This window comes from Cervus canadensis, chromosome 18 (assembly GCF_019320065.1).
Source record: "Cervus canadensis isolate Bull #8, Minnesota chromosome 18, ASM1932006v1, whole genome shotgun sequence".
NCBI classification, from domain to species: Eukaryota; Metazoa; Chordata; class Mammalia; order Artiodactyla; family Cervidae; genus Cervus; species Cervus canadensis.
Genome location: NC_057403.1, coordinates 49,589,400 through 49,604,758, shown reverse-complemented (window position 1 = coordinate 49,604,758; position 15,359 = coordinate 49,589,400). Strand labels below are relative to the sequence as shown.

The window sequence follows — 15,359 nt, the reverse complement described above, 5'->3', positions numbered from 1 at the left end:
TATTTAGACTGTATCATTTCTGGGCTGCACTCACTATGTATGTTTGATGTAAGGCAGAAAAAAAAAATGTCTTTGGCTACTTTCAGCTGTTATACTGCTTTTGTTAAGGAATGCTAGAGAACACTGAAATTTTACTTAGCTTTGGCTTTATCTCTAAATCCTTCTGTGACCCTCCTTAGTTTTACCATTAAAGAAAAAAAGGAACACACCTACTCACATACATACATCTTACTATCTTTCTCCCTTGAACTAATAAAATTTTAAAAAAGTCTGAAAAACATTAGGTTTCTTTAAATAATAGACTATAACAGGAAAAGTTTTATTTTCATTTCTCTTCTCATCTTAGTATATTAAGGTGACAGGTTCACAGTACGGTTTAAACATAGCTTTAATGTTTAAACATATTATAATTAGATGTAGTTTCTTCAAAAAGAAAGAAAGAACTGAATCAAATGTTGCTGAGAAACACAATATAGCATACATTTTATATATGTGTTAGTAGTTCATCTTCTGTTATTAACAGGATTTTTGTTGTTGTCAGCTTCAGTATATATCAGATTAATCATACTAAAATCTATATAGGTCATTACTGCTCACCAAGAGCAAATCCCAAAGTAACTACCTGATACTAACACTGGCTAAAAACCTGAAGTTCAGCTCTTCTTAGGCTTTCTAATCATGCAGTATAGGATATTCCATTAAGCGTGGCCATCTCTTGCTGTGTGAGCCAACGCAATTCACTTCACCTTTCCTTATTTTAAAATAATTTATAAGGTTTACAAAAACTTCCAAATCCTATGATTCCAAACAGGATCTATCTTGCTTCGGGTGCTTAACACTCTGACCTGGCACAGAGGGAAGTAGTCTGGTTTTAAAGGGTTCCTTGTATAAGTTTGCTCACATACAAGAAAATTATCTAGAAAAGTGGGAGCCTTGAACAGGCAGAGTCTGAATGAATGAGGCTGAATCATGGATGACACATGCTCTCTAAAGTCAGAAATGAAGACAAGAACCAGAAGTATAACTTCTTGTATTGTAAGCTAAATTTTCTTTCTCTTTCTCCTTACAGAATATGTAAGATTATAATATTTTGAAAAGTTATACTTCACATATATTAAAAATTATCATGTATAGGTATTATTATATGGGATAACACATGCAAAATACACAGAGGACCTGGTACATGTTAAACAATAAATATTAGCTAGTCTTGTTTGTCTTTTAAAATAAATTATAGAAAAATGAAATAAAATAAATTATAGATACTATCATCATGGACTCCAGGATTTAAAAGCATCAGCTTTCATTGTTGCAGCTACTTTTGAAATTTTAGGGAACTAGCAGAATGCTCAGTGTTCAGAGTAATTGTATCTAGTAAGTGGTAAAGATCACAGCTTTTTAAAAATATTAATACTTTTCCAGATTTTCCAAATGTTTTTACAACAGGCTGCCTTATTTTTATAATGAAAAAGCAAAATAAATACCAAATTAAAAATTTACAAATAAAAAAAGAATAATGCCTTAAAATTCTCTTACATAATCAAAAGGAAATGTTTTTATAAATGTCACTCTGAAATTACTATCTTAAGACTCCAAGTGTCAAGCTGAGGAACAAATAAAAAGTACCAATAGTGAATTAAATCAGTGCAAGAATGTAATTTCCTCAGTGACATCAAAATAAAAATGCCATCCTTTGTGCTTTAGTTAGGAAAAAAACAAAACAAAACAAACAACTCCTAAATGTTCCAAGGTAGAAGTTATTATTATAGTAAAAGCTCAATTCCTAGAAGTGGGACAGTTATATTTTTTGTTTAAAACATATGGCTATAAGTATAATAAAGGCCTTCCCAGGTGGCACCAGTGGTAAAGAATCCGTCTGCCAATGCAGGAGATGTAAGAGATGCAGTTTTGATCCTGGGGTCAGGAAGATCCCCTGGAGGAGAAAATTGTCCCCTTCTCCGGTATTTTTGCCAGGAGAATCCCACAGGCAAAGGAGCCTGGGGGCCGATCGTTTCAGTTCAATTCAGTTCAGTCACTCAGTCATGTCTGACTTTTTGCAACCCCATGGACTATGGCATGCTAGGCCTCCCTGTCCATCACCAACTCCCTGAGTTTACTCAAACTCATGTCCATTGAGTCAGTGATGCCATCCAACCATCTCATCCTCTGTCGTCCCCTTCTCCTCCCGCCTTCAATCTTCCCCAGCATCAGGGTCTTTTCAAATGAGTCAGTTCTTCGCATCAGGTATGGGGTCGCAAAGAGTTTGACATGGCTGAGTGTCTGAGCACACATAAGTACAGTAAAATATTTTTCATAAGCAACTATAACAAAAACTGGGAACAGCTAAAACACATAAAAGGGCCCACTATGGGAAAGGGAAATTTAACAGCATAGCTTTTATTGTTGTTGTTGTTTACTTAATGAAAAGACCCTGATGCTGGGAAAGACTGAAGGCAAGAGAAGGGGACGACAGAGGACGAGATGATTGGAATGCATCACTGACTCAATGGACATGAATTTGAGCAAGCTTTGGGAGATGGTGAGAGACAGGGAAGCCTGGCGTGTTGCAGTTCATGGGACTGCAAAGAGTTGGACATGACTTAGCAACTGAACACCACCAACAGTATGGATACAACATAATTTAATCAGTTCTTATTGATAGATAGTTTATTTGACTGAGCAACTGAACAAGTTGGTAAGTTGTGTTCTGACTCTTTTGCGACACCATGGACTGAAGCCCGCTAGGCTTCTCTGTTCATGGGATTTCCCAGGCAAGAACACTGAAGTGGTTGCCATTTCCTTCTCCAGGGGATCTTCCTGACCCAGGGATCAAACACACGTCTCTTGTACTGGCAAGCAGATTCTTCATTACCAAGCCAACTTGGAAGCCCCAACAGGACAGATACTGGTATATAATTTCTGCCTCCTACTATTTGTGTTTTTTTTTTTTTTGGCCACTGTGAGCTTCTTGATATCAAGAACTCTTTTTTAATTCTTTAGTTTTGAAGTATCTCATTTTTTTCTTTTCTTAAAATTTATTTATTTTTTAATTGAAGGATAATTGCTTTATAGAATTTTGTTGTGTCCTGTCAAGCCTCAACATGATGTTTCTCATTTTAAGTTGTCAATAAATGTTTTCCTACTAACTAGGTGTCCTTGGTTGAGCCACAGTCTAGTTTAAGGATTTTTAACAATTTCATCAACTTTTATAATTTATTAGTATTTATAACCACATCATAAAGGTCAAAAGAGATTTATTATAGCATTTTATAATAATACCCCTTTAAATAAACTGTTCTAAAAAGTAATTTCTAATACCCCTAGACTTTAAAAACCAAAGTTGTTTAAAAAAGATTAATGAAATTTAAGAAGACAGCCTAGTCACAGAGTTAAATGAAAAACTGCAATTAAAATGTTTAATGAGCTATGTGCATTACTGGTTATTAAATTAGCTTAAAACATGTCCAATGGGATGTGCAATCTGTAAGTTTTCTTTAAAATGACAATGCTCAGGATCTTAACATTTCATGCTAAACCACACTATACATTATAGTCTTTGTATACTTAAAGATATTTCAAGTATAAAACTTTCACTTCCAGTTTTGTGATTTAGTTTACATTAGCTACTTTACACAAATGCCAAAACCAAAAAAAACCTGCAATAATTGTGCATAAATATTGTAACACTAAATAAATGTACAGGTTGGGAGAAGAATGATAGAAAGTCAAAACTAAAGGTCAATACTGTATAATGGTTTTAGTAACATTTGAAATGGAAAAGTCTTGCCTGGATTATGGGTGGCTATTCACATTCATTTCTCTGAAAATGTCTTTAGTTTTTGTTACATGTGAAATAAAGACTCCCATTTCAGCCATTCTTGTCATTTAGACATTATTTTAGACTGTATATAGAAAACTTTTTATCTGTCATTGATTACCTATCTTTCATTCATTTTTTAAATTAAGTTAAAAGTTAATTTAAATTAAATTGTTTAAATTAAAAAAATTCTGTGATTAATAAAAGATATTTTAAAACATACCAGTACTCAGAAAATATATTAACCTATGTATACCTTTCTGAAAATCTCTTGAAGAAACACTCCAGAATTTGAATGAAGAAAGGTAAACATGTGGTATATAAATATATGGTGACAGTAAAGCTAGTGAAACTTGTTAAGTTTAAACAATCATTGCTAACATGGCTATAAATTGTTAAGGATTTAGAAAATAGAAGGTACAAAAGGTAAAACCATATGAATTGTGAAATTTTTTGTTCTAGTTCTATGAAAAATGCCATTGGTAATCTGATAGGGATTGCACTGAATCTGTTGATTGCATTTGGAAGCTTAGTCATTTTCACAATACTGATTCTTACTACCCAGGAACATGGAATATCTCTCTATCTGTTTATGTTGTCTTTGATTTCTTTCATTAGTATCTTATAATTTTCTATATACATTCTTTTGTCTTCTTAGGTAGGTTTATTCCTAGATATTTTATTCTTTCTGTTGCAGTGGTGAGTGGGATTGAGTCCTTAATTTCTCTTTCTGATTTTTCATTGTTACTATATAGGAATGCAAGTAACTTCTGTGTATTGATTCTGTATCCTGTGACTTTGCTAAATTCATTGATTAGCTCTAGTAATTTTCTGATAGTTTTCTTTAGGGTTTTCTATGTATAGTATTACATCATCTGCAAACAGTGAGAGCTTTACTTCTTCTTTTCCTATCTGAATTCCCTTTCTTTCTTTTTCTTCTCTGATTGCTGCAGCAATTTGGAAGTAGCCAGGACTTCCAAAACTTGTTGAATAACAGTGGTGAGAGTGGACGCCCTTGTCTTGTTCCTGATCTTAGGGGGAATGCTTTCAGTTTTTCACCATTGAGAATAAGGTTTCCTGTGGGCTTATCATATATTGGCTTTACTATGTTGAGGTATGTTCCTTCTATGCCCATTTTTTGAAGAGTTTTAATCATAAACGGGTGCTGAATTTTGTCAAATAGATGGCTAACAAACACATGAAAAGATGCTCAACATTGCTCATTACTAGAGTAATGCAAATCAAAACTACAATGAGATATCACCTCACACCAGTTAGAATGGCCATCATCAAAAAGCCTACAAACAATAAATGTTGGAGAGGGTGTGGAGAAAAGGGAACACTCTTGCACTGTTGGTGGGAATGTAAATCGATATAGACACTATGGAAGACGGTATGGAGATTCCTTAAAAAACTAGGAATAAAACCACCATATGACCCAGCAATCCCACTCCTAGGCATATAGCCTGAGGAAACCAAAGGTGAAAAAGACACATGTACCCCAATATTAACTGCAGCATTACTTACAATAGCTAGAACATGGAAGCAACCTAGATATCCACTGACAGATGAATGGATAAAGAAGCTGTGGCACATATACACAATGGTATATTACTCAGCCATAAAAAGGAACACATTTGAGTCAGTTCTAATGAGGTGGATGAACCCAGAGCCTATTATACAGAATGAAGTAAGTCAGAAAGAGAAAGATAAATATTGCATACTAACACATATATATATGGAACCTAGAAAGATGGTACTGATGAATTATTTGCAAGGCAGCAGTGGAGAGACAGACATAGAGCCTTATGGACATGGGGAGAGGGGAGGAGAGGGTGAGATGTATGTAGAAAGTAACATGGAAACTTACGTTACCATATGTTAAATAGACAGTCAATGGGAATTTGCTGTAAGTCTCAGGGAACTCAAAGAGGGGCTCTGTATCAACCTAGAGGGGTGGGATGGGGAGGGAGATGGGAGGAAGGTTCAAGAGGGAGGGCACATATGTATACCTATGGCTGATTCATGTTGATATTTGACAGAAAACAACAAAATTCAGTAAAGCAATTATCCTTCAAAAAAAAAAAAAAGGTAAAACTAAGTCAATCATCCAGAAATAAATTTCCACATTATTTCAACAAAATCTGGAAGCAGGCAGGGGAATAAAAGCTTTTGAAAGGTCTCATCTTATTTGGGAAGTGAAAGGTGAAGATACTGTTAAAATTTTAACAATCCAAGGAAATACAGGTTCATGTATGTTTGTTAGAAATTTGTGTTAAGTATTAGTAGAATCAGAATGAAAAGCTCTAAAAGCTGACAGGAATGAGGAAAAAAATTAGAGCCAGGAGCTAGTTCTGATTCAGGGGAGCTAGGGAACCCCTCCAATTCTGTAGCCCAGAAAGTCTCCTGTCTAAAGAGCATTCTGTGGATCTGTGCTGTTGTGGGAATCAGTAACAGCACAGGCAGAAGGTTAATTTTATCCTTCTGCCTGTGCAGAAGATCTAAATAGACATTTCTCCAAACAAGACATATAGATGGCCAAGAGGCACATGAGGAGATGTTCAACATCTCTGGTTATTAGATAAATGCAAATCAAAACTATAATGAGATATCACCTCACACCTACCAGAATGGCTATCATCAAAAAACCCACAAACAATAAATGGTGGAGAGGGTATGGAGAGAAGGGAACCCTACACTGTTGGTGGGACTGTAAATTGGTACAGCTACTATGGAGAACAGTATGGAAGTTCCTTAAAAAACTAAAAAAAGAGTTACCATATGACCCTGCAATCCCACTCCTGGGCATATATCTGAAGAAAAACATGATCTGAAAAGATAATATATATACCCCAATGTTCATTGCAACACTGTTTACAGTGACCAAGACACGGAAGCAACCTAAATATCCATTGATGGAGAATGGATAAAGAAGATGGGGTAGATATATACAATGGAGTATTACTTGGCCATTAAAAAGAACGAAATAATTCCATTTGCAGCAACACTGATGCACCTAGAGACTGTCATGCTAAGTGAAGTAAGTCGGAGAGAGAAGGAGAAATATCATGACATTCCTTATACGTGGACTCTAAAAATAAAGGACACAAATGAGCTTACTTACAAAACAGAAAGAGACTCACAGACTTAGAGAATGAACTTACAGTTGCCAGAGGGAAGGAAGTGGGGGAAGGGGTAGTCAGGGAGTTTGGGATGGACATGTACACACTGCTATATTCAAAATGGATAACCAACAAGGACCTTTTGTATAGTATAGGGAACTGGATTCAATGTTATATGGCAGCCTGGATAGGAGGGGAGTTTGGAGAAGAATGGATACTTGTGTATGTATGGCTGAGTCCCATGGCTGTTCACTTGAAACTATCACAACACTGCTAATCAGCTATACTCCATACACAATAAAAAGTTTAGAAAAAAATAAAGTTACACAGAATAAAAATTAAAAAATTCCCCTGGAACTAATAAATGAGTTGAACAAGGTTGCAGTATATAAGATCAACGCACAAAAATCAACTGTATTTCTATACATTGGAAACAAGTATGTGGAAACTAAACTTAAAAACACAGTATCATTTATAATTATGTCAAAGAAAACAAAATACTTAGGCACACACTTAACAAAACATGTTCAGGATCTCTATGATTAACGTAAGTGTTAGGTGGAGGAGATGGCAGATGTAGAGTAGAATGCCAACTAAAAAATGCAGCAGCATTGGAAACAGAGAACTACTCGTTGACAACTGTCATATAGAAGGCTGATTTAGGCAGGAGTTGTCAATGGATTCTAAAACTGGTAAAAATTTGATATGGAGAAAGTATATTAAGTATCAGAATACCTCTCCACAAAATACTAATCAATTATAAAGGGGGAAAAGTTAATTTAAGGTGGGAAAACTAGCAGTCATCAAGATGACCAGATGATCAAGGGTATCATCATGGTGGTGGGACAGGTCAACATCATGTGCTTCTTGATATGATGCATTGAAAGGCCACAGCATAGGTTCCACCAAAGTCCATGTAGTGAAGTTTCTGCAAAGAATGTGTATCTTGAACTGGGTAAAGAAGAAACAGGGTTACACTACAGAATGTAGGCCTGTATTTTTTAAAACTGCTAAGGGCATGAAAAGGAACTGTCCAGACTGGAGAAGATGTGACATAGTATTCCTGAACAGACTTTGGATCAGAAAGGAAAAAGCCATTGTTGGGACAGCTGGAAAAATTTTAACAGGGTGGTTGTGTTGTACGGAAGTTGATTTGTCTGCTTTGGAGAGTTGTTACACAGAAGCATGTTTCACCCTTTGGAAAATGTGCATTGATAGAACACAAAATCAGACGTTAATACTTAATAATAAAGCATATAAAACAAATACTCACCAATGACTTTAACAAAATAAGCATCTGCTTCAAAGTTATTTTTTAGGGTATGGATGGCAAAATCACTCTTTGTATACCCTTTGCTTAGTACTACAATGTCCAAGATTCCCTGGAAAAAACATAAAAATGGTAAGAACAAACTACTGGACTGACTGAAAAAAATGATGAAAATGCATGACATGTTTATCATGCAAACACAGACCTTACTTATTAAACTTGATATTTAAAATAAAAATACTATTAAAAATATAAAACCTAGAATATTAAACTTTAAATAAAATGAAAAAAAAAAAACACCTATAATTTAAATCTCTGAAGATAAATGTTACTCTTACACGTATTTCCTTCCAGGCTTATCTGCATGAATTAAAAAAAAAACTTATTTATTTATTATTCATGGTGCTGGGTCTCTGTTGCTGTGTGGGCTTTTCTCATTGCAGACAGCCTACACACCCAACTACTCTCCAGCTGCGTGTGGTGTACAGGCTTCTTACTGTGATAGCTTCCCTCGTGGAGCACAAGTTCTAGGTTGCGTGGGATTCAGCAGTTGTGGCTCCCAGGCTCTGGAGCACAGGCCCAGTAGTTGTGGCACTTGGGATTAGTTGCTCCACAGCATGTTGTATCTTCCCAGATCAGGGATAGAACCTATGTCTCCTGCATTGGCAAGAGGATTCTTTACCATTGATCTACTATGGAGCCCCATGCATTAATTTTTAAAGGCCTTTGATATGGATTACCGAAGTGTTTCCAATCATCAGAGAAAGAAGGTAACTTTTTATTTGCGCTGGTTCTTATCTTTTTTTCTAAAAAAAGTGGAAAGCTTTGCTAATTTTATTGGGGGTAAAAAAGGTGCTCATTTAAACTTTCATTCTGCTGACTCTTAATGAGGTCAATCATTTATCCTATCTTTTCACATGTTAGTTAGTGTTAGTTACCCAGTCGTGTCTGACTCTTTGCGACCCCACGAACTGTAGCTCACCAAGCTCCTCTATCCATGGGATTCTCCAGGCAAGACTACTGGAGTGGATTGCCATTTCCTTCTCCAGGGGATCTTCCCAACCTGGGAATTGAACCCAGGGCTCCTGCACTGCAAGCGGATTCTTTACCATCTGAGCTACAGGGAAGATCCATATTTCACATTAGCTTTTTTTACTCACATCTTTTTGTTTTTTCTGTAAATTGACTTAATCATGTTGTTTTCCCAGTAGGAGTTTCTGGTGACTTGTATCAGTTTGAATAAACCCTTTTTATGTTATGAATGTGGGCTTCCCTGGTGGCTCAGACGATAAAGAATCTACCTACAATGCTGGAGACCTGGGTTCAATCCCTGGGTTGGGAAGATACCCTGGAGGAGGGCATGGCAACCCACTTCAGTCTTCTTGCCTGAAGACTTCCTAAGGACACAAGAGCCTGGCAGGTTACGGTCCATGGGGTTGCAAAGAGTCGGACACGACTGAGCGACAAAGCACAGCACAGCCTGTTATGAATGTGGGTTTCCCAGGTGCTAGTGGTAAAGAATCTGCCTGCCATTGAAGGAGATATAAGAGACATGGGTTTGATCCCTGGGTTGGGAAGATCCCCTGGAGGTAGCCATGGCAACCCACTCCAGTATTCTTGTCTGGAGAATCCAATGGACAGAGGAACCTGGCAGGCTACAGCCCATAGGGTTACAATGAGTTGGACATGACTGAAGCAACTTAGCAGGCACACACGCATGTTAAGAATGTTAATTATTTAACTCTTTCATAGCTAATTTATCTCCTAGATTTAGATGCAATTTTAAATTTCATTTATGTTTTTTTTAATGTATAGAAATTAAAAGCTGATTTACAGTTAATTCTATTGATTTTTCCTCTTGTTATATTTTTACCCAATTACTTTTAGGCTTGGAAATTGCTTATAAAAAGTCAAACAACACAAGAGTTGGTAGCAGAGAGAGGAAAACAAAGACCTGGAAGATACTTGTAATTGAAGATCAGCCTCCTACAAAAAGCAACTGGGTTTGGGTCCTCCAAACAAAACCAACTGGGTTAGCATTGGACACAGTTTTCCTGATGGAGATTTAACTTTTTAAAATAATCAAGTTATTTTACAAGGATATATTGTGACATATTAACTCTGGAATTTAACACATTTTTATCAGAATTTACTTTTTCCTCCAAAACTGGCTTTTGACATTAGAAAGAAGAAAACCAGGACCCTGTGTGCCTTTCCCAGGCCACCTGGCAACTGAGGACAGTCACAAGAATCTGGGGCAATAGATGCTACCTCCAGTTCACGAGGTTAAGAGAGAGTACACACTCAACTCATTCTTCTGTGATCCTGCTTAGGTTTAAGGGTTTGTCATCTGTTGGCTGTTGTTTTCTCTACTTGGGCACATGCACAATTGCCATGAGCATAATTCTCTAGTGGTTTCATCTAAACAAGCATAAAATGAGATAAAGACGCTTTCATATTTCACTGTTCTGATCAGCCAGTGGTATCAATTAATTTGTTCTTTCTGTCATTTAACATTAAAAGGGGTTTTCTTTAATTAACTCGTTTGCTTTCATTATCTCATCTATTGTCTGGTTAAATAGGGTGAAGTGAAAATGAGACAAGGTAGAAGGCAATTAGATTCCAAACACACAGAAGAGCTCTGAACTCACATCTTCGTAAATGTCAAAGAAGGTGGCAACCACTGCATCTCTGATTTGGTTTAGGTCCATCAGCTCCCAGTAGACTTTAAACATACGATGTGCCCCCTCACAGCTTGCATTATTACAAGGGACATTCTCCAATAAAAAGGCCTGCTGATTGCTGTGAGACAAAGGAGAGGTATTTAGTTAATAATAAAACATATCAGTGCTGAGTAACGTCAGCTGTGCTATATTTCCTAGAATCAAAGAGATGGTAAATGGTATCTACTGAAGAAATATGAAAAAAATCTCAATGTCTTAATAATTGTTGTCCTGAGTCACAAAAAGCTTAAATTGTTGGCTATCCTTTTTCAGCCTTTGGCAAAAATCCTCAGGTTAGTCAGTTGTGGGCTATCCTTTTTCAGCCTTTGGCAAAAATCCTCAGGTTAGTCAGTTGTTGGCTTCTCTCTCTTCTTTTTTGGTTCCCAAGTCTATCTCTCTGCTCTCCTTTGCTGCTCCACAGCCAGTGAACCCAGTGTTTTATTACTGGGTTCCTGGACACTGTCATAATCCCTTTAGATGTGTATAACTCCTCAGGTGAATATCTGCATTTTAACTGGAGATTCCTGACATCCCTAAGTCTTACAAACCCTAAGCAATAAGTCTACAATGACAGAATTTTAGCTTCCCAGGTGGATAGTAGGCTGAGCACCTTTCAGATAAAAGATAGAAAAAAAAAAAAAACTATTGTATTTCGCATAGCTATGAAACCCTCCCCTTTGACAATCTTACTCTATAGGCAATGTGCTTATGAATTCAGATTTTGGAATCAGACTACCTGGATTCAAATTCTGTTTCTGTCATTTAGCAGTTATGTGACCTTAAGAAAGTTATTTTAACTCTTGAAGACTCAGATCCTTATTTGTAAGCTGAGTAATAAGTACTTATAGAATTGTTATAAAAAAGAAATGAAATACTGACTGCAGAGCACTTAGAACAATTCCTGCCATCCAGTCCAATCTTAGTAAAAGTGTTTATACTATTATCATCACTGTTATTAAGTAGTGTAACACCATGCCATGTAAAAATATTTTCTTTAAATACAGAAATAACTTTAGTAAATAGTGTGATTTTATAAAATGACTCCTGTATTAGGCATTTTCTAGTATTTACATTCCTTAATGTCCCTTTATGTTACATAGAAAATAATAAGCTAAAAGGTTTAAATTTTATTACTGTTCAATTTTCTCTAATAATTATTTTAAATAAAACTATAAAGACATTTCTTTTTTCATGTGAAAATATTATTTTGGGTATTACTTTGGGTTTGGGCATTTTAGAAAAGAAAGTTCTATTGTAAGAAAGGTAAATATTTTCGTGTTCAAGACAGTAATGAAACACAAGTAAAACATTCGTTTGATGTACTTAATATATGATTGGTTTCACATTATTTTCCTAGTTAAAAAATTTTACCACAAATAGTTTAAACTTACAGATTACAACATTTACATGGAACATTCTGAGGTGACTTTGATCAAGACCTAACATATAATAATGTTCTTCTACCAGAAGGAAAAATAACTTCTACTTTGTCTCCTAATAACTGATTTTAAAATTCTATTTTGTAATGTTAGGTTGGTGCAAAAGTAATAGTAGTTTTGGACTCTGGATTTTAAATCATTATAAGTAGGCTCAAACACATCTTTATTAATAAAAACAGGAGCCATTTCAATCAAAACATTTTTTCCAACAAGAAATAAGTTTGCTTATTCCTGTAGCATAAAAATCTGTGCTTTGGGAATTGACAAATTCTTGGAAAGCCTTTTCCACCTCCTGCTGCTTGTGGAAGCATTTTCCCTGCAAAGGTTGTCGAGATGCTTGAAGAAGTGGTAGTCGATTGGCGAGAGGTCAAGTGAATGTGGCAGATGAGGCAAAACTTCATAGCCAAATTAGTTCAACTTTTGAAACGTTGGCTGTGTGACGTGTGGTCAGTCATCATGGAGAATTGAGCCCTTTCTGTTGACCAATGCTGGCTGCAGTGTTGCAGCTCCTGGTGCATCTCATCATTTGCTGAGCATACTTAACATGTGTAATGGTTTTGCTGAAATTCAGAAAGCTGTAGTGGATCAGATCGGCAGCAGACCACCAAACAGTGACCGTGACCCTTTTATCAGTGCAAGTGTGGCTTTGAGAAGTGCTTTGGAGCTTCTTCTCAGTCTAGCTATTGAGCTGGTGGATATCAGTTGGTGTATAAAATCCACTTTTCATCACATTTCACAATCTGATCAAGAAATAGTTCATTGTTGATGCCTAGAATAAGAGAAGATGATACTTCAAAACAAACAATTTTTTGGTTTGTGGTCAGCTCATGAGGCACCCACTTATCAAGCTTTTTCACCTTTTCAATTTGCTTCAAATGCCAAATAATCATAGAATGGTTGATGTTGAGTCCTTTAGCAATTTCTTGTGTCGTTGAAAGAGGATCAGCTTTGATGATCCTCTCAGTTGGTCGCTGTCAACTTCCAATGGCCAGTCACTGTGCTCCTCATCTCCTTTGCAAAACTTCTTGAACCACCACTGCACTGTATGTTCATTAGCAGTTCCTGGGCCAAATGCATTGTTGATGTTGCGAGTTGTCTCTGTTGCTTAACAACCCACTTTGAACTCGAATAAGAAAATTGCTTGAATTTGCTTTTTGTCTAACATCATTTCCCTAGTCTAAAATACATATAAAATAAACAGCAATATTTCATTAGCAAAAATACATAAAGCAAGAAATGCACCTTAGAATGATGTATAACATAACCACATTTATTTAAGAATATATTCTACTATCAAATGGCAAAGTTCAACAGTGCAAAACTGCAATTACTTTTGCACCAACCTAATACCTTTCTACAGGTATTTACCCATCCAACCTTTTTAGCTAAACAATTTTACTATATATTTCACAGAAATGAAGAATACTCTATGTTGTTATTAAATAATATTAAAACATGAGAACCAGTGACAAAGGTGACTTTTCTTTTCTCTTTTTGGATATGCCATGCAGCTTGTGGAATCCTAGCTCTCTGACCAGGGATTGAACCTGGGCCCACGGCAGTGAAAGCACTGAGTCTTACCACTGGAGAGCCAGTGCAGCCTTTCAACAATCTTCTACGACCAATGCATCACACTGGCAACATTCTGAGTGAGCACTTGTCTCTGGTTTCCCTTTTCAAAATGGGGATGCAAGGATTTCATTATTGTATTACAACTCTAGCCATAGTTTCAAATACACAATGTAACCTGCAACAAAAACTCTAATTGCATTTGAATAATTTAATATGTCATTTTAACTTCTGATATGAATTTGTAAAGATTACAAATGCTACATATCACAGTTCTTGGCTAAACACTCACTAAACAGGTTTGTCTTGTATTCTGCAACATGGGGTCTGAAAAATGTCAGTTCTTCTAAGCTCTACTGACCCCTCTAGGTAGAGCCCCACATCTATAAAAATAAAATTCCATTTAAGCCCAGGAAGACACAATACTGATTCATTAGGTTTGGAAACCCTTGGGGGAAACAGTCTTGCTTCTTTGAGTCAATTGCTCTATGTTTTTTTGCAATTACACAATTACAACCAATATAACTTTTAAAAAACTATTTCAAAAGTTATAAAATTCAAGCAATAGAGACATTAAAAAAGTTGAAATTTTTTCTTTCCAGGGATAATCACTGTTTACAATTTAGTGAGCTTCTTTCCAAACCTTCATCTGGGGACATAGAAAATTTAAGTACATATATCCTTAAAAAAAAAAAAAAACCCAGTTGAGTTCTACTATACGTATGATTCTGCAATATTTTTCGTTCTATTCAATAATATAGCATACAAATGGGAAAAGGGATACAGTCTGAATGAGGACTGTTGATATCTATTTTGAAAATTACCCCCAGAGAAGCTGTACCGATTTATATTCCTCAGCAGCAGCACAGCACGCTGCCTGTCTCCCCACACGTGCATCCTTTTCAAAGCTTCCTCCATCATACAGCTAAGTCATCATTCAGTTTCAATACCCCGCTACTGATAGTCAGGTTGTCTTCAACTGTTCCCCATTACACACACACACACATCATTTTTCATTGAGAATTTGTATAAGGGTTTCCAAATAAAGTCATCTAGTCAAAGGATATGCATATTTTAAATATTAACAGGTAAAGCTAAATGGTCTTCTAAAAAATGTACCAATTTATACTTCTAGTAGTATACAAGTATATCCTTCTTATTTTGCCAATATTAGTAACACTGCTTAGTTTTGCCAATTGGGTAGCTGAAAAATTATCTCACTTTCCTGATTATGAGAGATGCTGAGTATTACCTTTATGTTTATTATCTATTCATATTTCTTTTAAGAACTGGTACTTTACTTTTTTTAATTATTGGATTTTAGATCTCTGATTGTTAAGGGCATTAGCCCCTACCTGGGATTCTCATATTTTTACTTGTAAAATGAGGGTAAAAACAGTACATTACCTAAAATGGCTG

General features: G+C 35.9%; 1 protein-coding gene across 1 annotated transcript in view; it reads right to left on the bottom strand.

Moving 5' to 3' along the window:
- Positions 1 to 14,858, bottom strand: part of LOC122421319 (T-cell immunomodulatory protein-like) — a 79,293-nt gene extending 64,435 nt beyond the window's left edge. The window contains exons 1-3 of the mRNA XM_043437175.1: positions 14,765 to 14,858; positions 10,861 to 11,036; positions 8,213 to 8,321 (exon numbers count right to left, since the gene is read on the bottom strand). Coding sequence (XP_043293110.1) covers positions 8,213 to 8,321; positions 10,861 to 11,036; positions 14,765 to 14,858 — 379 coding nt within the window. The remainder of the gene's footprint in view (positions 1 to 8,212; positions 8,322 to 10,860; positions 11,037 to 14,764) is intronic.
- Positions 14,859 to 15,359: the final 501 nt, after the last annotated feature.